At 29.8% G+C, this 25,516-nt stretch overlaps 1 protein-coding gene across 1 annotated transcript in view; it reads left to right on the forward strand.

Moving 5' to 3' along the window:
- LOC107445310 (peptidylglycine alpha-hydroxylating monooxygenase) overlaps positions 1-24,640 on the forward strand; it is a 56,155-nt gene extending 31,515 nt beyond the window's left edge. The window contains exons 3-12 of the mRNA XM_016059674.5: positions 574-631; positions 1,838-2,059; positions 6,663-6,746; positions 9,283-9,340; positions 11,699-11,763; positions 15,251-15,331; positions 16,610-16,689; positions 19,145-19,198; positions 21,770-21,819; positions 22,802-24,640. Of these exons, the coding sequence (XP_015915160.1) occupies positions 574-631; positions 1,838-2,059; positions 6,663-6,746; positions 9,283-9,340; positions 11,699-11,763; positions 15,251-15,331; positions 16,610-16,689; positions 19,145-19,198; positions 21,770-21,819; positions 22,802-22,976 (927 nt within the window). The 3' untranslated portion in view covers positions 22,977-24,640. The remainder of the gene's footprint in view (positions 1-573; positions 632-1,837; positions 2,060-6,662; positions 6,747-9,282; positions 9,341-11,698; positions 11,764-15,250; positions 15,332-16,609; positions 16,690-19,144; positions 19,199-21,769; positions 21,820-22,801) is intronic.
- Positions 24,641-25,516: the final 876 nt, after the last annotated feature.

Genomic DNA, 25,516 nt, shown 5'->3' on the forward strand with positions numbered 1-25,516 from the left:
GAAATTTTCAGTATTGTGTTATTTGTAATCATTTCTAGAACACAAAACATAAGCCATTCGCGATTTTTTCGATATTTTATGTTTCACAAATAAACATTATTAACGTTAAAATTATCATTAGTATCGAAATACAGAGTGAGGAGGAAAAAAAAGAGAATCGGTTAACTCAAAAAGTCGTTTTAATACTGTAAACTAGTACCATAATCAATTCTGAGACATAAAAAGAAGTGAAAATACAGAATCAAATCAATTCAATTGATTTTGTATTTTTTCTTCGATATTGTTTGCGTGAGGTACCGAAATGATCGTCTTTTTTTCAACCTTTTTTATTTTTGCTGCTTCCGTTGTTTCCGCATTTAAAATCTTTTAAAGCGGAAAAGATTTAATTTATCCAAGCATTTTAATTGATATAAGAAAAAATTATTATGTTATATTGTTTATGATTTTTTTAAGATTAAAAAAAGATAATGTTTTTGTTCCTACGTAATTTTTATCCTTTTTCTAAGTACATATTTATTTGTTTAAATAAACTGAGGACTGGTCTGAAAATTTTTTTATTCCCTTTTTTTCCAGAAAGAAACTTATTTATGTACAGCTTTTCGAATGCCACAGACAGACTTTAAATATATTGGTAAGTTATTAATATTAGCCTTATTTCTGACTGCTTACAATTGAGAGAAAATTAATGATCTACTTTGTACAATATTGTGTACGTTATAGTGTCATCCAAAGGTGATTGGATACCTGGGAGTGTAATCTCTGTATGGTCAAAAAAAGGTCTATAGTTTTTAAAAAAAATTTGAAAAATACATATTAATAAAAAATCTAAATCCATTTTAATATATGTAATAGTAAGCAAATGTATATCTTAGGTTAAACATTTATTTCCTTTAGCAAAATTAGTAAAATATTTTGTTTGAAGTAAATATTTACCTGTCAAAAAAGTAATTTTTAGACAAAAAATAACAGTTACAGAGCTAAAGTTTTGGTGTCTTTATTTGCCAAATGGATCTGATCCTGGTTTACCTCATTGGGAGGCTCGAGCTTTATACATCCTGAGCCACTGCCGCATTGTCAATTTTTATCACAAGAGTAAATTTTATCGTCAATCACAATTTCGATCCCTTTATGACTACCTAGATTTCTCAAATTTCAACTGGAGCTCTACACTCAATGTCAAAACAAAATAAAACTGTTTCCTAAATGGTGCAAGCAAATTTTTAAGCCATTTTACTGCTAATCGGAATTACAACTACGTTCCATATTCGAATTAGCAAACTAATTTAAAAGATAAAGAATAAATAAACATTTTAAAAACTAGTTTTTTTTTAATTAGGCTAAAAACAATAAAATAATTTGATTTTCATCACATCAATAACCAAAATTGTAGGGCACACTGCTCTCACAATAAACTTCTATCTTCACTCCCCCATGTCTTTTGCAAGTGAAGCGCCCTACATGTTCTTGAAGGGTTGACAGAAATAGAATTTTTTTTTAGTCCACTTGAAAAACGCAGTTTTTGTAATTTTTATTATTCAACTTATTTCTCTATTGAACGCTAATTTTGTTAATGACTTAGAATGCCCATTACTTTTTTCTTATTCTAAAATATCCATTGCCATTAGCATTAATTTATTATATGTGACAATTATATATGTGGTATAAAAAATTATGATAAATTGGTAATCTTGTTTCATAGTTCAATCGAAGTTTCTTTATTTTACTTTTCAATCAAACTTCATTTTAGTAAAAAATTTAAATTGTTCTTGTTCAACAAATAAAATAGTTTTAACTTTGATTTCTAATCAAGCTAACATTTTACATTTTATTTCTCAAGTTGAATTCACTCCAAATGCTTCAATGCACGTGGCGCACCATATCCTTATTTATGGTTGTGAAATTCCTGGTCGTTGGGAACGTGACACGCCTAGACTTGTCTGGGAGTGCGGTGAGATGAGCGGAAGTAAGAATAGTTACATACAAGGTCCGACATGCAATACAGGCTCTCAGATAATTTATGCATGGGCTAAAGATGCTCCGCCCTTATCTCTACCCGATGGTGAGTAACCTACATAATTTTAAACTTTTAGACTAAGGATATATTTATGTGACATATGCTTTAATAGGCATCACGTAACAACCATTTTGGTTTAAACTCGAAAAAAGTCTCACTAAAATATTCCGTAAAGCGTGCCAAATAATGTTACATTGCACGCATTTCTCTTATACATAAATATTCATTAAGACTACGAATGGTGTACTATTCAGCTATCACGAGAACTCCTCCCGACCGAAAATCTGATGTTGTCTACTGCAATAGAAACGGGAGTAAAATAATTACGAATGAGGGATAAATGAGGAAATAATCTGACCCTTCTATCCTAAACCAATGCTGAAATGTTTACTCCACACCCCCATGGGCGGATCGTGAATTTGTGGGGCCCTGGGCTGAAACTACTTTGGGGCCCTAATAGCCATTTTGTCAAAAAACTGTTTTCTATAGTGAAGTAGATAAGTATATAGAAAAAAATAGGACAATAAAATAATTTTATTTACTTATTTATTTATTTATTTTTATTTGTCTATACCAGAGGTCGCCAAAGTGGTCTATATAGACCCCCAGGGGTCTATTTAACAAAAGCGGGGGTCGATCTGAGCCAGGGGGTCGAATGGGGGTCGATCCGAATCTGAAGGGTCGACTGGGGGTTGAAGAAAAAACAGTTCCTTATACACCAATCACACATACCTAACTAAGTATGTAAAATTTGTGAATTTCTTTATAATTGACTTAATATCAGTTTCTTCATATAACATAAATTAATAAACGTATATTTATTTGGGTGAAACAAGTATTTACGTACCAGCGCGCAGTGGCACGTACTCTGCACTTCTGGTTTATAAGTCATAAGCATATGTGCGCTTGTCCAAATGTCACGTGTGACGAGCATTGACGTTACAAACGCAAATATCATACGCAGTTTCAGCTATCTTTGCAAACTGTAAACAGTGTTGAATATTTGCAGTGTGATTATTAAAACTTTTATAGTTTTGGATAATTAGTTATTGTTTCGATAAAACCATTCGTTTAGTTTAGATATCAATTTTAATTATCAATGCATGTAAAAAAAGAAGGTAAGCATTAATAATATGGCAGCAATATATAATTAATGTACATCCCGCCACAAAACTATGGCACTCTTTGTATTTTTTTACAAAATTGACAAATTTCAACAAAAATTAAAATTGACCAATTTTGAAATCAATATAGCGAACCTTGCAAAAAAACATCCTGCGCACCCATCTCATTGATTAATAAGCAATAAATCTTTAGTTACTTTACTTATTATTTCTACTTATTCAAAATTACTTTTTATTTAATAAATATTAAGGTATTTAAATTTCAACATTAATATATTTTTCATAAAACTATAGTTACACAATGTACTATTATTTTAATAAATGTTTAAAATCATAAAATAAATGCACAAACACGTATCTAATAGAGTTTTATTTTAATTAACCGAAAATTACTTTTATGGGGGTCGATGAAGTTTTCCAAAAATTATATAAGGGTCGATGATCAAAAAAGTTTGACGACCCCTGGTCTATACAAACAGCAACTGTACAACATTATTGCAAAAGAAATTGACAGGTTATGTGTAGTTATGTTATATAAATCATATAAAGCAACTTTCTGCATTTTTGTGCTGCAAATTTCTTTATTTGCTCGTCACATTGTAAGTCCTTCGTTAAATCACAATTTATGGAAAGAACTGATAAATGATTTAGTCGATGGTTCGACATTGTTGTCCTATATTTGTTTTCTATATATGACATCCTGGAGGAAGAGCGCTCAGCTTCACAGCTAGTGATTGGCAAAGTTAAAAAAATCCTTAAGATAGTGTAGCAATTTGGGAAAACATCAACAAATTTCTTTTCATGAATTAGCATAAAAATTTCACTGCAAGAGGTGTAAGACTCTGACTTAGACTGAAGTAAATAAGATTTTAACCGAATGCACACATTCACTAAATGCTCGTCTACGTCATCTGGATAATAATCAACAATATTACGTACACTTTCCAGATCTATGTTTTCCATACTTTTGTCTTGCAAATCCATTAAAAATTTGAATTTCTTACTATACATCTCATAGACTTGGCTCCTTTTGTTTAAATCCATAATCAGCTTATCCAACGCAACGTTTAGCGTGTCTCTTTTAAATCCGGTTCTGTAATGAGAAGGGATTTTAGAAAAAAGTTTGCAAGTCAAACAAAACAGTACCGTACCAACCCTGGTTGAATAACATAACCAAATTCTTTCCAGTGATTGACCATTTTTCATTTTCTTAATGAAATACCTATTTGAAAATGTTCTGTTTTGTTCCTTGTATTTCTTTATTGAAGCTGAATAAATATTTTTCGGATCTTTATTTTAAAAGTCAGTCATTTCATGTGAGAGCATGTCATTAATAAAATCATTATTTAGCAATTTTGGCCACAAGCCCACGTCAACATATTTCTCAAACTCAAACTTAATATTCTCTAAATTTCTTTCCGCCTCGTTATTACCGTCCTATTGCTGAACACCAATATAGTTTTCAGTGGGATCAGAGGGTTTCTGGTAGTCAAGACAGTTATTAATAAACTAAACAAGTTTGTCACTTTGACGACGAGAACATAAGTGCGGAAAAAAACAAAATTACGTCGGGCGTTAAGCAACGCTGCGGAAGTCCCCCGTAATAGACGCGAAAAAATACACTGACCAAAAACAAGCGACGGGTAATTCCCCGTTCCGTTCGATAGACGCGCACATGCATGGGATGATTGATCTCAGGGTTGCCAACCTTATAATATTATTTTTTTTTAATATTAGATATTTTTTTTAATTCAAAATATCGCCTATTGTTTTCAGTGGGGACTGGGGCCCTTTGTTTCCACGGGGCCCTGGGCTGCAGCCCAAAAAGCCCTTAAGTAGATCCGCCCCTGCACACCCCTATTAAAGTGACTTATATCTGTAACGATAGTAATTGCCAGCACAGGAGTCTAATGTCTGGAGGAATTCTCGTAACAAGCAGAGAGTACTCACAAAACTGTCAGTCAAACGAGCTCTTATCGGCATAGTCTTTTGCCCCAATGGAATAAAGAAAAATCTCATTTCAAAGAAGGTAGTTTTTGATACTTTTTTTGTCGAACCTAAACTAAACTAGTCCCAAATGTTTATTCATTTTAGTTAAATAACTTCAACTTAAGACTTCAAATAATTTAACCCCCAGACCATAGCTCTAAGCGAAAGCCGGCGATAGTACTCTAAACATCTGGTGGGGGTAGTTCTTTAGTTAAACAGAGAGTATGTGGTAGCACTTCACGCTGTGAAATTTTGTAATGATATACAAGTCTCAAAAAATTTAAAGAGGATATTTTTTCACTCACGTGTTAAGATTTTTAACAATAAAAAAATTTTCATAAAATTTAAGAGGAAAAAATACTCTTGCTGAAAATAGCTTGAGAATTCAATTGATTGTAAACATAATAAAACATCTCTTCGTTATTAGTAAACGTGACCACCTTCGCTCCATAATCATTCCTCTGCTTATCTGAATATATTATAAGTATCGAAAGTCTAATATTACCTATTAGAAATTTAATATTTATAAATATAATTATAATAAATATAATATTCATAAAAAATAAATTTATTAAAAATTATTATATTTATTTTATTTAAAAAAAGCAATCGAAGAAATATTATTTCATTGTATTTTCTGTGCAGTTTTCTTACACTAATGGTTAATTTTAGAGCATAATACTTAAATATTTCATCCACAAAACAACATATTTCACTTCATTTTCGTAAACAACATATTTCAACCACATGTTCATGCGGTTGCAATATGTTGTTTACGAAAGTGAAATGAAAAATATTCATTATTATCAATTGAGCTGTTCAGCTGAACATCTCAATTGTTAATAATGAATGCTATTTCTTAAAAAAATGTAATGCTGAATGAACAGAAAAGCATGTGGCTTATCACAATATCCCGAACCCTTCATTTTTACCCCGATCTGGATTCAAACACCAGTCAAACCAATTTCTATTTGTTATTGCAGTTATAATAAATTGATGACTGAGAGCCACTATTGTTTATTCTATAAATTCGTCATTCTATAGATATTCATATCTTATTCTATCGATACATTCTATAGTTACTCAAAAAACATCGTCAGGACACAACAAATAGGAAAGCATTTATAGATTCGTCATTCTATAGATATTTTACATCTTATTCAATCGATACGTTCTATAGATACTCAAAAAACATCGTCAGTACACAACAAACAGGACCGGATTTATAGCGATTATTTTCAAAAAATTATTATTCTGACATTTTCCTATTAAATAAGCCAAGAAAGTTTAAAACATTTTTCATTTCCAACCGAAATAAATTTTTTCAAATAAAACTTTGATAAACAAGTCAAAATTAAAAAAAAAAAAAAAAAAAAAAAAAAAAAAACCGGAAACATTTTAAACTGATAAAGCTTTAGCATACTTTTCTTAGAGTCTAAAGAAAATGAAATTACGAGAAACTTTTACAAAAATTTTTAAAGTAAATTTTTCTCATTCCAACTTGTTCATGATTCGAGCAATGTTTAATTTTGCAGGAGTTGCTTTCAAAGTTGGCAGAAATACTGGAATCAACTTTTTAGTTTTACAAGTTCACTATGCCCACGTTGAAAAATTTATCAGTAAGTATTATTTATATTTTTCACTTACTTATTTGTCTCTTATCAATTATTTGTTTATCAATTTATTGAATTCAGTATTGTATTGAGTTTCAAAGGTTTTTTCTTAATGCGTTGTGGTTACTAAAGAGTTTCTACATAACATATAAAACAAAACCATTGAACTTACTTCATGTGGCTGCAATAATTTGATTTAATATTTGGGAATTTCATAAATTCATTAGAATGACGTTGATCATTTAATAGAAAGACGTTAATAAAAAACAGAATGAGGCCTGTCAATGAAAAAAGGCAAAATTCCTCTGAAAATTCAAAAATTTTACAACCAGGTAAAAGCTTCTTTGATGGGCTTAAAAGTTGGCAAGTATGTGTTTCAATTCAAGAAAGAAAGAAGGCGTTTTTCACCATACATTATGATTCCTAAAAAATTAATTCGGTTTTTTGGGTGTTTTATCGTAGTTGTATTAATTCATTAAATTAGTTCTTGTTACTTTTATATCGAGTGTCCTTGATAGCGATCAATTTGACAGCGATATTGCTCGCTATCGATAACGATATTGATTGAGAAATATTCCATCTTTTTGTAATTGTAAATAAAGAAAAGGCTCAGAACTATAATTATTACAACGAACACATGAACTAGAGATTTTCGAAGAACATGTTAATCTATGTTATGAAAACATTTGATCGAAATTGGCTGATTGGTTTCTGAGAATCAATTATTAAAACAAAAGTCGTTTTAGTTTTTTTTTTTAGTTTCGTAGAACTATTAGAGCGATTCGTTTTCAATTTTGGAGATTATCCTATATCAGCATATCATACAGAATTGTATTCGTGAAAATTTAAAGTTTTAGAGCTGCATTAAATTTTAAAGAAAAATTTGAGGCTTTTCCTCTTCTACCATATTTTTCAGACTTATCCTCCACTGGCTAGCAGAGAGTTTTTGTACAACTGGAATACCGATATTTTTTTGAAAAAAAATACAGGAATGTATTTTTGTAGACGGAGTATATTTTGATCAAAATAGGGAAGAGTAAGTTAAGACCGGGCTGTGGGGTGTGTGGATTAATACTGTTTTCTAGCTGAAAAACTCTGAATTACTTTTGTCAAGAAAAATTACCTACTATATTGGCGTGTTTTCGTTCATTAACTTCGGAGCATGCGCACATAAGTTTGTTCTACTATGTCAAGTCTCTAATGTTTTTTGTTATTAAGCTAGAGCCTTGTTTAAAAAAAAAAATTGGAGCCGTTGTGGCTCAGGGATAGAGCGCTCACCTTTCAATGAGGTGAACCGGGTTCGAACCCCAGCGATGGCGGGTCGATATGAATTCCGCACCTAGTTCGCACCGACTACAGTGCTGAAGTAAAATATCCATAGTTATTCGCGGATCATGGGTTAGAGGCTAATTGTGGAAGTTCTTCGTGGTTTTCTTTTCCGTGTAACGCAAATGCAGGGTTGTTCCATCAAAGAGTCCTCCACGGAGGCAAATTTCTCCTAATACTTGATCTGTTGTCTTCTGGATTGGGATCAAAATTACAAATCTACGGAGTTGAACATTCGTAGTCGTAAATTCAAAATTTGGGTCAGTTGTTTCATGACGGTTATAAAATAAAATATAAAATTATAAAAATTTTTGTTTAGTCGTTTTGATTATACGTTTACTAAAAATTCATACCTTAACAAGTATTAAGAATTTAGTTCAATAATAGCCCTATTCTATTACATTTAGACCCGGTTTCGCTCCCACCCCTTTGATGTTAGTCTACTCTGGGCCCACGAAAGCTAAAGTGCAGCAGAGGAAGAAGATAACTTCATCCAAAACTGAACAAGGGAATTACGGGTAATAGGACAAAATTTATTGCGGGTTCCTTTCTCAAAGCAAAAAAGCCTTATTTTCATATTTTGCAGAATTTTTGAAGACCCTTTATACAAAATTGTAGTTCTTATATAGATATAAGGAAATTCTTCGCAATTTTTTTTTCTGGAAAACTAATAATCAAACAATATATTTTTTGTAAGAGACTTTGTTCGAGCCCGAAACTGCCGAGGGCCCGACAAAGGTGTCCCTTCCCTTGAGTTCGCCTTTAGTAGCATCACATGTAAATTTCATGCATAGTTTTCTTAAATTGTGATATAAAATAGAAATGTCTGCTACTTTTTCACTGAAATTCAAGTTTTTCTAAATTTTCCATAGAGTTGACATGCGTACCCTGTTTTATCTCACTAGAAGGGTAAAACCAGATGATTTGACTTTTTCTAGGAAAAGAATCCATTTAAAAAAGGAAAAAAACTAATTCCAGTAGGATTTAGCCCGAATGATTTAATGTACGCAACCAAACAATGATTTTCTTGATTACATTTGACAGTTTGTAGGTCTAACAGTTCAGCTTCAACAGTCCTTCGAATCTTAGTTACCAGATCATACCCCACTTTCCCCAATATGTGTTTGCTACTTTTTTTAAAAATACAAATTTAAAAGTTCTATACAATAACTATACGGTAGAAATATGCATTTAATATTTTTTTTTTTTTTTATAGTGGGGGGAAAGGACAACTCTGGCATAATTCTTACAATGTTACCAAGTACCACTGATAAGTAAGTTGTAATCATTATCTATTATATTAATTGAAAATGCAAATATTTTTTAATTTAAATGTTATTATGTTACTCAAATATTATATTACAAGGGCAGGTAAAATGGTCCCTTTATGATTTCGTGAATTTCTACAACATGTTTTCAATCAACAAAGTTCATAAAACGCCTATCCGCAATGAGAAGTTCCAGTGATAATATTTCAATAAATGTTTGTTTCTTTTTTTGAAAGTTATGTTTTAAAATGTTCATTTTTAAAAGGGGAAAAACTGCACACAAGTCGAACCTTATAAGTGAATAAACAAATTACATTTATCGATCGTCCTTAAGAAATGACAGAGGATTCGAATGTAAAAATAAGATATAATGATAAATATAAAGATTGTTTCCGTTCTGCTCAGTAAACCAATTTTCCTTATCACGTTTTAAATTTAGTTGAGAATTTTAACGATTGATGGCGCTGATGAAATGAGAAACCAGTTATTTTAATTAAACATATTATTAAAAATGTTATGTTGTTATTAAAAATATTTTGTTGTATGTCGTTCTTATTTGTTTGTTTTGTTATGATCATTTTGCGTTTTTTTTTCATTAAACAGGTTATTAAAAATGTTATATTAAGGATGTTGTTTTGCTGTATGTTAGACTCCAGATCATTGCTACTGCTTTCACTGGTGTCAGTTAGCTTTGTCTTCAGACTACGTTTCGCTGTTACAGCAAATGTTTTCCACTTTGAAAAACATTGACATCTGTTGGAAAAATGTGCTACTAATTTTTACACTATTTGAGAGAGAAATAGCTGGAATTCAGAAAGCTATATATTTTAATAGTATTATGTTTTTCAACAATTAATTATAATTTTCAGACAGGCCATCGTTTTTGTAGACACTTGGTATTTAAAAGCCTATATTCAATCAACAGAATCCGAAATAATTCACATAAAAAGTAGGTTTGGTGCTAATTATTATCTTAGTAATCGTTATACAATAAATAATTTCTTTGCAACAGTATGCCAATGAAGGGTTCTAAATAAGCGCTACTTTTAAAATTTGCCAAGTCATTATTTTTTTATAACAACCAAAACATCCTCTATATCACCATATCCATCTTTTTAAATATGTAACCCACATCGCTTCTAATTTTGAATAGGTCAGTATAATATATCTCCTTGACCACTTTTTTATATGAACGAAAAATGCGATCAAGCATCATTTAGAATGAAATTGAATGCAGAATTTAATGACATTAGAGTCGAAACCGACTATACTGCTCTAAATTTGAATGACATTATTTATTATACTATGGCGTGTTGTTCCGAGTCCCCCGTATTACTTTAAAAAATACTCGTGTTATTAGACTTATCCAAATTTTCAAAAATCTCACTTATCTTTAGGTTAGCAATAGCATGATTCTTAATAAGCATAGAAGATAATGGCTTCAAATTCTTAAACATGCCTTCTTAAATATATTTTTCGAAATAAAAACACTCATTCATTTATTTTACAGTATAATATTATAAAATTTTAAGGTCAACTATTTTTGTACTAATCTACATAATCGTTAGTTCGGTTCTAGCGTTTTTGTAGACGCTGTGTCAACACTTGAATACCTAAGTCAGTAACACCTGTCTTAAGAAAAACATCGAATTTCGTATTTTGTTTGTCACCCGTTAAACTCCTTTTCTTCTGCAATAGTTTCAACAGAACATGATCACACGCTTAGTCTATAATCCAGACTTGGCTCTCAGTTACTATCTCATGTTCTGTAAATTGAAAAAATATTTGACTGAAAGGATAAGAAAAGTCCACGATGAAGTCAAAATTGTGGTTCACTACTTGAACATGGCGGGGTGCTGGCATGATATGGGCATTAAAAAAGCTTTCACAGCAAGTCTGTAAAAATAAATAACCAAAGTGACGACTAGATAGAGAAAAATAGTCAAACTTTGAAAAGAATAATATTATTAAAAATAAATGGATTACGGCGGTGAAATTACTTTTTTAGATTGGCTTCGTAAGTTCGATAATATTGTAAGAAACTGGCCACTAGACGGCGATGCAAACGTTTCTTTTATGTTGGTTCTTTTCTGAAGAGTCGTGAAGGAAGATGGTAGTGTTTGAATAGTTGTGTCTCTGCTAAATTATTTTGTGTTCGTTTTGTGCGTCTATAACAATATAAATAAATGAATTTCGAGGTGCTAATTAGTCATATCAAGATCATTAATTATATCAAGAATTCATACGTCATTTCAGTATCTTAATTCATTAAATCGTTAATTAAGAAATGTAATTAATCGAGTAAACTATAAAACTTTTTTCTTCATTTTTTTTTTTTGAAAAAACTTTTTTTACCTTTTTCAGAGTTACGAAAGCAGCTGGGGTGTACGTACTGGGAACAGGTGGAGAAATAAGAGCAGGCGAAGAAGGTATTATATTTAACAATTTCGTTTTCCGTAAAATTAATTGAAATTATTTTTTCCCTTATTAAAATAAATATTAAATCCCTATTTTTAAGCCTGTATAACATAATGTTCATTAAATTATACAGCTAAAATGCGGTGCAATGATTAAAATTGTACTGCACAGCGAAATATTTTGCTTAAAAAACAACTAATTTTACTGCTGTACTTATACGCAATACTGAGTTTAAGATTTATAATTATTTTCGTATATCATATTAAAGAGTAAAATATGCAAAGTCATTATTATAAATTTTTTTTTAATATGGCTTTTTTTTAAGGGTTTACTTTTTTTTTATAGCAGAAGTGAATTAATTTAATAGTTTTTATTTATAACTTAGTTCAGTTTCACAAATGCGACGTAAAACTTGTTTGAGAAAACTTGTAATTTTCTCAAAAAAAGAAAAGTGTAGAAACGTTTAGAATCTAAAAATAACAGGATATTTATTTCCCCTCATATATACATTTTTAGAGTAAAGTAAAAAAAAAAGAATACACATTAGAGGTAACAAGTTAATATTTATGCGTGAAAAAACAACTGCGTTATTGTAATCTAACGAATCATTACTGAGGAAGGTGTAACTGAAAATATTATAACAGGTTTGATTGCAGCAGAAAGTAGAACTTAGTTTCTTAGATGGTTAACAGAAACGTGCCCAACTTTTCTATCAGGGAATCATCAATCAATGATATTTTTTCAGACTTTATCAGATATATTTTTCATCCAGCATTTCTCATAGTGACTCCACAGACTTCGAAAACGTTTTTGGTTTTCCCCCTCCTTATTATTAACACTAGAAAGACTGAAATTTAGTACAGTAAAACCTTTTTTTGTGCGGTGGATAGGGACCGCATAAAAGAAATCGCACAAAAAAAAATTCGAAAATTTTATAAATTCTGATATGTAATAAACAAGTTTGTTCTATATACCACCAAAAACTTTTTTTATGCGGTTGATAGGGACCGCATAAAAAAAGTCGGACTTAGAAAATACATCAATGATTTATGAAATAGATAAGAGAATGCTTTCAATTAAATTAAATAATTAAATTAGACCTAAAGAAATTTTAAAAAATATTTAATTCCTCATTGCACATATACATGCAGAAGTTTTCAAATTATACATTAAATAGTTTGCTGCTACTCGTCGTAATCCAAAACGCGCATCTTCTTGGAATGAATTGGTTGAAAATCGCTTGAAGATAGGATTTCAATTGATTTGTTTTTTGGTACCATAAAGTCAGTGATCAGATAAAATAAAATAAAAATCAGAAAAACTACATATAAATAGAAACAAAAGTAATTAATTTTTTTACCTTTAATCTCACTATAAAATGAATCCTTAATCTAATGAATCGTGTATAAAACTCTGAATACGAAGCGTATAATATTTGAGATACACGCAGACGAGAGTTAACAAAATAAAAATAACGGTTTAATTTTAAAATACTGAGTATTTTTACACAGCAAACGATTTTTTACTGATTTACTTCAACTTGTTTAGCGCAGAATAAATTTTAAACAGAAGAGAAAATGGAGTTGACGATAATAAATGAACTAATGAAAGTAAATAAGCAGAGCATCGCGAAGTTCAGATACATCGTTGTCAAGAAAACTACGTAATCAGAGATCGTCCACAACATGCATATGCACATTGATAGGAAACATTAAACTGGTGCTAACGCCGTTAAGATTCATATACCGCATAAAAATAATTCGCACAAAAAAAATCGCACAAAAATAAAATCGCATAAAACCAATCGCACAAAAACAGAATCGCATAAAAAAGGACCGCACAAAAACAGGTCTCACTGTATATACCTATATTGCCCAAAAGCAGTCAAAATGACAGGATTGTAAAAGTATAAATAATGTGTAAAAAAATTTGTTTAAAATAAATTTTTAATATTTTTTTATATTATTTACAGTTATGTAACAAGTTTTAGTAAATATTAACAATGAAAAAATTATATGTTGTACAAAATTCTAGGAAATTGTGTCATTATATACACCATTGTTTTTCTAATTGAAATTAAAAGCAGTCAAAATGACTTCCTTAGGCAATCTAGTGTTAATTTGCGATTCCCGGTGTATACTTTTAAAACTTTTTTTTGACAAGGATTTTATAAACTATATTTTAAAGTCCGCGACTACAGAACAAGCTGTATGTTTTCCTTGTTTTAAATTAAATTCAAACTAGCTAATAAAAGTATATATGCTATAAATAGTTGCAAAGTAATTATGCAACGAAGAAACGGCAAATTTTTTCATAAGATTTTTATTTTAGCTACATAAAGCTTTCTATCTATTTAAAACTTTTCGCATACTTCATGGATAAATTACACGTTAGAGGGACAATTAAACATAGGTTTTTTATGAATATAAATAAATTATTTTACGTAATCGCCAGTGGTACTTAGATTATTCAGACAATTATACATATTTTATTTGATAACTGGCGTTGAACCGGAGTTTCCAGCTATCAATGTTTAACTCCATAGCCTTGTATTTTTGAACAGGACAAAGAAAGTCCTGGATCAAACATTTAAGCAAACAAGTTTTCTTAAAGGACTTCTTGATGAAACTAATCCGCATGGAGAAGAAAACCACGAGAAACTCGCTCAGTTAGCCCGACGATACGAACTCATGATCCATGTTCCACTGAGGATATTTTATGTCAGCATTGTGGTTAGCGGGAGCCGGGAGTCGTTTCGACCAACCAATGCTGGGAATCTAATCTAGGTCATCTCATTGAAAGGCGAGCACTTTATCCTCTGAACCACCATGGCTCAAGGAAACGTAGTTACATTTATTTATTATTAAAAAATAAATATTAACTAATGTCACTCAAGCCGTGATGGCTCAGGAGAGAGAGAGCGTTCGTCTTCCAATGAGGTGAATCGGGTTCGAATCCCAGCTTTGGCCGGTCGATACAAATTCCGCATCTGACTTGCACCGACCACAGTGCTGACGTAAAATATCCTCAGTGGTAGATGGATCATGGGTTAGACTCCCCTTGTCGTCAGACTAACCGTGAGAGGTTTTCTGTCCATGTAACGCACATGTGGGTTAGTTCCATCAAAAAGTCCTCCACGAGGACAAATTTCTCTCAATACTTGATCCAGGATTTCACTTGTCTTTTGGATTGTGTTCAAAATTACAAGGCTATGGAATTGAACATTAGTAGTCGTAAACCCAAAAAATTTGGTCGGCTGTATAACGACAGTTATAAAATAAAATAAAACTAAAGTCACGCGTCACGTGTGTGCAAAAACCTTGACTCTCTTTTATCCTTTCCGCTGACTTTGTAGTCTTATTTGAGATCAGACATCAAGTATTTATTTTCTTATTCTTGCCAGCTAAAAAATTAAAATGTTTAAACTATTTTTTTTATTTAATTGCATATTTGTAAACTAGAGTAATTTACATACCTTTGTATATTTTCTCCAAACAGAGCACTTCGAAACTGCATGCAAAATTAATGAACCCCTCAAGCTACATCCTTTTGCTTTCCGGACACACACTCATGCATTAGGTAAGTAAAAAAATGTTTATATATTTAAAAAATTCTGAAAAGCTGGACGGATAAAAGTTCACTTCATTTCACATTTCAGTCCATCTGATTAAATTAGTTTTAAAACCTTCACGTTAACTTTAAGAGATAACTATAATACGAATACATATAACACACATATATTGCCACTGGAGAAGCAAAGTAATATAGTATACGTCAAGTAATATGTCAAAGAGTCACATAGTATACGTGTATATTGTAGTTAGAACAAGCTTCATTTAAGATTTCCAATAACATTTTCAATAAAGTATAAGAAGTTAAGCTCTTACTTTACAAATTCGACTCTTCGTCTTCTCTTCTCAAATGCTTCAGATGTAATTCTATATGTTACCGAACTTTCCGTAATGAAAATTTTATTTAACTGTAGGTTAGAATTCTTGATTCTTAATTAAAATAATAAAAACAAAAATATCGTTCAAATGATGAAATCCTCTTTTATTCGCAACTCAAGAAGTATTTTATAGAATCTCACTGGTCCATGTCTCAAAAATAAACTCACCAACTTAAGGCATAGTAAAATTAAAACGAAAAAAAGAATTCTAAAAAAAATATCAAACAGCAGCGGTCGCCATAGCAACGCACGCTATGACGGCGCATGCGCACTGTTTACTGTTAGAACATACTCCCAGCCTTTGCATTGCCCTGGCATTCACTTCATTTTTATGTGCATTAATACATCCTTCTGACACTTCGGATCTTTAAAGAATCCGAATGTAAAACTTCTCTGAGGAGAAATATTTCAGATGTTACACACCAGCTTAGGCGTCTTACGTTCCTACGTTATTTATGAGATACGCTATTTCTAAGCATGCACAGCAGCACTAAAGCATGGGGAATAAGGTTTGCGTTTTCGTTAACGCAACGCAAAAGCTCTCTAAAGATTCTGCTTTGCCACGTAACAATTTTACATTTTTTTTGGATTGTTAAATATTTGATATTTTTAAATTTACTTTCGAAAAAGAATATTTCTAAAATAGGTCAACAAAAGTTTTGTGTGTAGTTTAACTATAAAAATTTGAATAAAAAGTATTTGAAAAAAATAACATAAAAATTTAGGCAGAAAAATTATCATCTTCGCCTGTAAAATTAGGTAAGAGGCTTTGTCCTACAATGAAGTGTTTAATTCCAGGTAAATTCATTATATATTTTGGTTCCTTTATATGAACTTGTCAAAGTTGGTAAATTCACCTGTAAGAATCAGATCATGTGTTTTGTCTTAAAATAAATGTTTCATTTTAGGTAAGGTTGTTTCCGGATATAAGATTGACAAAGAAGGTAAATGGCATTTTATTGGGAAACATGATCCACAGGAACCTCAGGTATAATATTCGAATTTTATTTTTCTTATTTTCTACAACGTTAAAGATTTATCGCCATTCTAAGAACAATTATATGTTGAAAAATTACTATTTCTGCCATTATGCTATAGTCACCTTTAGCGACCACATAGGCTAACATTCGTAATTACCTTCGACAGCATATGAACTCTAATGGTAATTAAGTTGAATGCACAGCAAAACTGTATTTAACATTCTAATCCATCAACCTTTTCTCCAATCCTAACACTTTAATAAGTTTTAAACAATATATTAACCAATTTGTTTCACCTACAAGCTGTTTACCTGTCTTTTTAACCAAGCGGAAGAGATTTTATTTCCATTTTAACTACTTTCAAGAGATTTTCGCGATATTGTCAAAGTTCTATGCGTATTATGTTTTAGTAATAATGTACAATCTGTCCGGCTGCCATTTAATCACACGAACCGTAAGAAACGGTTCGTGAGATTTAATGGCACGTTTTAAGTATGAGTTTGAAACATTTCAGCATATAGTAGGTAGCAAAGGAAGCATTAAAATTATTTTTATCGTGAGATAAGATAGAAAACTCATCTCAATGCGTCATTACATGCTGTACTACTTCCTAGCGTACCACTCGAACCTTAACTTGAGAACCGTATATATATATATATATATATGTACACGGTTACATTATAGATATGAGAAATAAGAAAAAATGAGTACAAGTTAAGAAATAACAATAATGGATCTTTTTGTAAATATTTAGGGAAGAAAATTGCTTTGATCTAATAATTTTTTTCTCCTCTTTTTGCATACAGTTTAAAGAACAATTGTAACTTTAAAATATAATTTCACAAGACTTGAAGCTGGGTACCAAATTTTATTATATAATATATAATATTGTATAAAATTGGGTATCTGATACGTATTTTTGCACCTTAGAAGAGTTTTAATGTCACTAAAATACTCAACCTTTAAATTTGATAAATAGATTTATTTTAGAGTGAAAATGAAACAAAAATTATTAATTAGTAACGTAGTAAATACATTAATATAATTTTCTGTTGATATACATAGAGGAAGTAGAATCCTTTTTCTGTTCCATGAGAATGTAACCTTTTAACGTTAATGTATAGGAAAAACATTATTTCCTATAAGAAATATGATAGAAATGACTTGCAAAAATTAAAGTTTACTTACTGTAGGAAAAAAAATTCTGCTGCAGGCGAATTTTTAACAAATCTTAGATACTTTCGTATCGCTGATTTCAAATCTGTAATCAGTTTCTTTCTTTAAGCTTCAATGACATTTTAAGTCTATTTTTTTTTCGAAATGAATAAAATTTAAAAACGATAATAACTGTTTTTTCCTGTGATTTTTAACAGATCATAATAGGTAAGCGCTCTTAGCCGCGTACGACAACATTTCTGGGTATGAGTTCCTATACAATTGTATTCCTGATGATGTCCCCTAACTTCCCTATAATTTAGTCGCAACATTTATGTGACCTCCTGGTATATATAACGCTTTTAAACTTAGACATTTTGTCAAAAAATATGCTCAAAATATTTAAAAAATCTGTTGCTTTAGGAGTAAAACTAATTTTAGATTTCAATAACTCCCACACCCGAATTGGGCAAGATCAAGTATTTGTATGAATGCGACAAAAAATGTGTTTTCCAGAAAAATTTATTAGAAAAGTATTTGAATAGGTTACATTAAAATAACTAATATGAGGACTATGTTTTATAAATAAGATAAGGAACACTATTTTTTTAAATAACAGAATTGAAAAATATATCCGTTTTTTTTTAAAAAATTAAATATAGTCTTAAATGTTTTCATATTGACGGATCATAACTTTATTATTTAAAGAAAAATGAAACAGTTATTTTCATATTAATGATTAAAAACACTTTAAACATAAGAAAGAAAATTAGCCTTACATTTTATTATAAATGATCGAAATGTCAGCATTGCTAACACCATTCGTGCCAAGTATTTTTATATATACTTTCCAGATTTCCGGTGTTTCAAACGAAACAATGGCAATTTTCAGATTCTCTATTGTTTTCGGAATTGTCTCCATAAATTTTGCTCTCTAATATCATCTCATAATATAAGTCAGAAATAATCAGGTTAAAGGTACAAGGTGCTCGAAAACTTCTTAAAATGACTAAGAATTACCGAATTACCTAAAAAAAAAAAAATGGGGTTTCAATGTATGGCTACAAATTGCAAGATAAATTCTTGTTTTACTAAGCCATGATCAGTTGACTCTAAAAACAGAGGATTTAACGATTTTTGCATGTTCATAAAATTTTTTTAACAACTAATTCCATTTACGATAAATTTGGTTTTATCATTCATATTTAGTAAATAATTTTCATACTTATCTTTGTTATCAATTTTTAAATTATATGTCGTGTAGTTAATAATTTAAATTCGACTAACTTTCTTTCCCATTATTTACAGATGTTTTATCCAGTAGAAGATAAAAGTTTAACTATTGAATATGGTGATGTCGTGGTAAGTACATAATTATTTTAAGTTTTACATCAAATGTGGTTTATTTAAAACATAATATTCCTAAATTTATAGACTCTTAAGATGTCCTGAATAATTTTTTATTTTATACAAAGTGGCTCAAAATTTAAGCAAGTATAATTTTGACAAAAAATACCGATTTTTAGTAAAAAGTTGAGAATTTTCATTGGTTGAGAAAGTATTAAGTAATGTAGTATGTCATTGCATATTGGGTAGAAGACTTACATTGTTATGCTGGCAAATACGCATTCTTTCGCCAAAATTTTTAATGACCATTATAAATGTGGCTGAATTATTTTATATCGCTCAATTTCCTGTTTCTTCCCAATACTTTTGCGTTTTTCACAATATTTTTGAAAATAAATAAGTGGAAAAAAATTATTTTTGCCCACAGTGGTAGAATTTGCTTGCTCTAAAATAATATCGATAATAATAATAATATCTACAAATATTTTTAATTATAACTTATAATTTTTTGCGAAAAATACCTTAAACTATGTAATTTCAAATGTAAAATTAAAACTTTGTTCTACTAAGAAATAACAACTTAAAAAAAATATATAAATTTAATAAAAACCAATATTTTTAATGTGTCAAATTACTATTTCATGTAAACAATTTAAGAAAGTTCTTTCAAATTTTGGTATGTAAAATTGCGTTGATTTCAATCATTATTAACCCTAACAACAATTTTACCTTGGTCCTAGTTGGGCTCAATACGGATCTTATATGAAGATGCACCGAGAGACCAGTATTGGAATGTCTAGATTTTTTAATATTGGTCCTATATGAGGGCGATATTTGCTTTTATTTTCTGAATAATGAATGTAAAATATCGGGTGAATTTGAGAATTCTGTATGGGGCAAATATCAAAAAATAACGGCTCTTTGAACCATCATTGAGCCATGATCAGTGAATATTGGTTCAATGAAGGCCCAAGTTATTTTACTGCTAGGGAAATAATAAATCAAATAACTGGACCCTCACATTTAGGTTACCTTATTCCTATTGTTGTTATCAGGAGATGGGGCGAGGAGCGAACCTAGATATCACTAGTCAGTGTTTCCAGACTATTAAACATTTCTAATTTTTTTTTTCCAAAAGAATAGGGTATACTTTGTGTTTTTTTTTGCTGTACTTGTCTATTTTTATTAAAAAAAATTTCTTCCAGTCCAATGCTTACAACGTTTTCATTTTTCCAATTACATCATTACCTGTTTAGCCAAAATGCAAAAACTTATTGGTACACTTGGGGTACTTTCTTTTCTGGAAAATCCAAATCTGCTATTAAAAAAATGGGGTTTCCGGTTTAAAATTAAGTTGCTCCCTCTCTAGGGGTTAAAAAAAGGCTCGAGCTAGATATCATTGAATACATCTTTTGAAAATATTTCCCATCTGTATTTTTATATCTTACTTAGTTCTCGAAATGTTTTACGATCACTATACTTTTCGGAAACGCAAAAACTAAAACCACCAAAACTTTGACTGTTATCATAAGTAAATTAGCGTGATACAGTTTCCCTCATATTTTGAGTTAAATTTCACTCAAAGGGGATATACATTTATCAAAAAAAGGCAATCATTACAGTATATCATAAAGTTATTGAGTTAAATCATCACTTTCTCTCTCATTTTTTTGGGGGGGAGGTACAGAAATATTCCTGTTAGAAATTTTCCTGAGAATTTAGGTGAGGCTTTGATTCGGTTACGGTTGTAGTTGAAATTCTTACAAATAAAAAACATGCCTTGCATTTTTTCGACCTCAACTATAATTTAAAAAATTAAAACTATGTAACTGTTTGTAGTATATAAACAAGCATATAAATACCAGCGATGCGAACTGCTCCGATTGAACAAAATATTGTAAAAAACAGTAGAGAAAACGGTTTAAAAAACGGTAAAACTACACATTAAAAGTTGCAGATTTTTTACTTATTTTGACAATTTTTTAAAAGGCTCAACACGGCTTAACTACAGCAAAGTGGCGTATTACATAAGACTTGGAATTATTTAGAAGTAGTGATGAATAAAAATTCTAATTATAAATTTAATTAACTAAAATAAGACTCACACATATCATACTACTGGAAAATATTTATCCGCTGTCCAGAGCAAGTTGGCATATCTGAAATACAATTTATGATATCTTGAACAGACTGTATTTGGGGGAATGGAAAGTAATGTCGTTTCGGCGCATTAAATACTCATTAGTCTTAAAAACCAATTCCTTTTTTTCGATCCGGCATTAAAAGGTTGCTGCAAATGAGGGTAAATATATTATTGATTAACAATAAAATTTAGATAACAAATGTCAAATGCACGGAAACATTACTTTCCGGTTCCCCATATATTTTCTGAGTACGTATTTATACAAACACATTAATACAACTTCTTTTTTAATATACGTATATATAAATATATATATTATCCCCCCAACACACAATTTTTTTTTTTCTTTTTGCATGACAGTAAAAATGAAAAAATGCTTCACACATATAAGCTAAAGACCAACTTTTTAAAACATGTATTAATTAATTTTTTTTAATATTTAGGCTGCCCGATGTACTATGTATAATTTTAGGGACAGAGACACTTATATTGGGTAAGTTTCATAATCTTCAATACTTATATTAATTTGAGCTTCAAATAAAAATTTCTTTATCCTAACACAGTAAGCATAACTTTATTATTACCACCAGACAGTTAAATGAAAATGTGCCATTGCGTCATCATGTAATTGCTAGTGTTAAAGTAGATGTATTAAGAAGGTGAGCAGGACTAGCGGGAAGGGATCAAGAGAAGAAGTATTTTCCCTATTCTGAAATTTCATGCATTTTAAGTGACCAAGTAGAAGTACATCTTGAATTAGTGTCCAGCTAAGATTCAGTGGCTTTATGGGGAGCTACCAGGTTCAAAACCTTTTTTTTTTCAACTTACTTTCACAGTATTTTAATTAGATATAATATTGCTCGTCTTGAGCTTGAGTCACTAGGAGTTTTCATACATCAGCTTTGAACCAGGTTAAAATTGAAGATTTATGTCTACATGCCATTTATTTTGATGCTCCACAACTAATCATCTTTAAAATGAAATTTAGTCTCAGTCGGCCTTAGATTAATCTTTTGCTTACGGCGCTTAGCAGGATGAAGCCATTCTATAGTTTGCCTAAAATAAGAACTTCCCCAGACATTCGTCTAGACCTGTGGCGGTGACTATGGTAACGAGGTATGACTATTTCAAGTAGGGTGCGGGGTCACCAGTTTGGAGTGGCTTCGGCTAAGGTCGGCGAGAGAAAAGGAATCTCTACGGTCTATTGTGTTAGTCCTAGAGTGAATCTACCCTCTCTAAAATGCGCCATTCTTGTTTCCATAGCACCAGACGACCTAAGACTTTGTGACATGAGGAGTGCTTAGCTTAGACAAACTATAGTCCACTTATTGTACCAGCCGTAAGTAAAGGGTTAATATTGATCCAATTTTTTGGTGACTCAAGTAAAAAAAAGAGGAAGTACTGCTTCGTTAGAAAAGTTCAAAAGTAATTGTATTATGTATGTAAAATTATTTTAATTCGAATAATTATTTCAGATCCACTGGGGAAGATGAGATGTGCAATTTTTACATGATGTACTATGTTGATGGAGATAAACCTATGGAAGAGAAATACTGCTTCACAAGTGGACCACCAGTTTATTATTGGAGTCGAGATTTTAAGGTTGGCTCTGTACCGAAAAATATTGATTTGAGTGCGAGCACCATTTAAAATTTTAGTCATATTTTCCTGAAACGTGTACTTGAGAGTTTTTATCTTATAGAATTGATGTTTTAAGATATATTATACAAATACGTATTAATTATATTTATTTTAAGCATAAACATTTTTGAAAAAAACTTTTCCAACTTTTTTTGAATATATTTTTAACACAAATTCAGTGCCAAAACAGATTTTAAAAGAGAAATTGACCCTAAGTTAAAAAAAAACAAAAACAGTTTGAGTAACAGAAATAGCACAATATGTGATATAAGTATACATACATCTTAAATTCTAAATTGTCATCTACAGTTTCAGATGCATAATTTTATAATTAATTTGCAATAAATTAGCTTTACTATTACAGTGTCAATGAATCTATAAATAAGTTGATGGTCCACATAAATGTTATGTTGTGCAATGAGTTGAAATGAAAATGTATTTTTACTTTGTACAGTAAAATGGCTTGAAAAGAATGAATATATTTTTGAAAACGACAGCAAAAGTTTTTAATAGGGCAAGAGCGGCCCTATGCACAGATATAAATGATACACTTATGAAAATCCTTTATATGAAATTACGTTTTATTTAATATATCATAAGACAAATTCATTTCACAAGTTTACTTATTGTAACAAAGTTAAAACAAAAATATAATTTTTAATATGTGTGAAATTATCTGTTTAATGATTAAAATCGTACTACTGTATTAATGAAACTATTTTACTTAATTTTAATGATAGTTTATATTGAAATAATAGATATTATTATATAAATACATAGCTGCCAACTGTATAGTTTCTAAAATATTTTCGGCAGGGGAAATTTTAATCTATAACATATAAATGTTATAACATATAAAAGTTTTTATTTCATTTTTGAATACAGAATTTGAATAGAAATATATATTGAATTGATTTTAGATAGTTATAAAAGTCTTTAATTATAAAAATAGAGAATTCTGAATAAATAAGCCAAAAAATTTTGGAATATTTAAAAAAGAAAAGTTTTAAACTGATTACTATAAATAAAGCTTATTTCATTGTTTAGTCGTAATACTTCTCTAAATATTTAAAAAAAAATTATTAAACTGAATAAAAAATCTATTTCACTAAGGAATTTTTTTTCAAAAAACTTCCCAAATGTAAATATTTTTATTATAAAATAAAAACAAAAATTAGAATTTTTTTTAATGGAGATAAGAGACAAGGATGATAGTTATGATAATATATAACTTGCAAAGAAATTCAGTGTAAAAACATCAGTTGCAAGCACCAAGTTGCTATTGACATAAAGACTGAAGTTATTGTACTTTATACTTGACAACTCTTTACATGTTTCCATAGATATATATATCGAAAATCTATTTATCTCAATTTTGGTGTAAAATTACAACCTTAATTTAAGGTAAACTAAATATTTTTACTTCAGAATTCAGCTTATGTTGTATTTATTAATAGTAGGCAGCTATCTTATTTTTGGTCAAAAATTATTTGTCTGCATCTGAATCAGGATAGGAAAATGCAATTTATGTATTTATCTATTCGTAGAAATATTGTACTTGTGTAAATAGAATTCCTTTAAAATGTTATTTTGTCTGTCCAAAATTGTTGTATCCAAAGATTATTGTTATTTATATAAAATATTTATCAAATAAATAATATGCACAACAGAAATCTTGTATTTTCAATGCAAACACAAAATATGAGAGATGTGATGTCATCAGCTAAATACTAATGCGTGGCATTCTAAGAGTGCACATAAACACAATCACTAGTTTAATTAAAGTCAATTAAAGACAATTGATGAATAGAGGAGGTAGGCTTACAATATAGATTTAAGCTTATTTCTTCTATAAATATTTGAGTTATTAAAATATAGTTGCTAAGACATGGAAGGTATTAATTTTTAAGGCAAACAGTTAAATAATATTATTTTACTCATTTACGAAATCTTATTAAATAATAATACATATAAACTGAACCTCAATATATTAAAAAAAAATTAAGTCTTCGCAAAAGGAAAGAAAAACTAAAATAAAGGAATGTGAAATGAATATTTGATCAAGAACAAAATATTTGAGTTATGTAGTTGAACTTTTATTTTTTATTTATTTTTCAATGACTAACAATATCATTAGGGATTTCAAAATTATCTTAGGCATGTAAATAATTTACATTTTAAGCATGCCTAATTTTGAAAAGCTAGATATAGTAATTATTTTCTTTTACAAAACACATCTGCTATTTTGGTGTAAATAAAATATAATATACATTTTATTAACAATCATACCTGGGGTATTTTTACAGAAACTATTTTAAGAAATAGTTAAAAATAGTTCCTGCTTAAAAAATATATATATATATGCATTGATTTTGTTCAAATTTAATAATTATATTTCTTAACCCTTAAATGCAAATTGCCACGCATTGAACTAAACTCTTGAACTAATGCAAGTTCTTCAGCTAAGCTCCCCCCACCAAAAAAAAAAAACTTATATAAATTACTATCATGTAAACAAGCTGTGTTTCAGCCTTCAAAGCAAGACGAAA

This window comes from Parasteatoda tepidariorum, chromosome 7 (genome assembly GCF_982258835.1).
Source record: "Parasteatoda tepidariorum strain Cologne lab strain chromosome 7, Ptep-v5.0, whole genome shotgun sequence".
Taxonomy (NCBI): domain Eukaryota; kingdom Metazoa; phylum Arthropoda; class Arachnida; order Araneae; family Theridiidae; genus Parasteatoda; species Parasteatoda tepidariorum.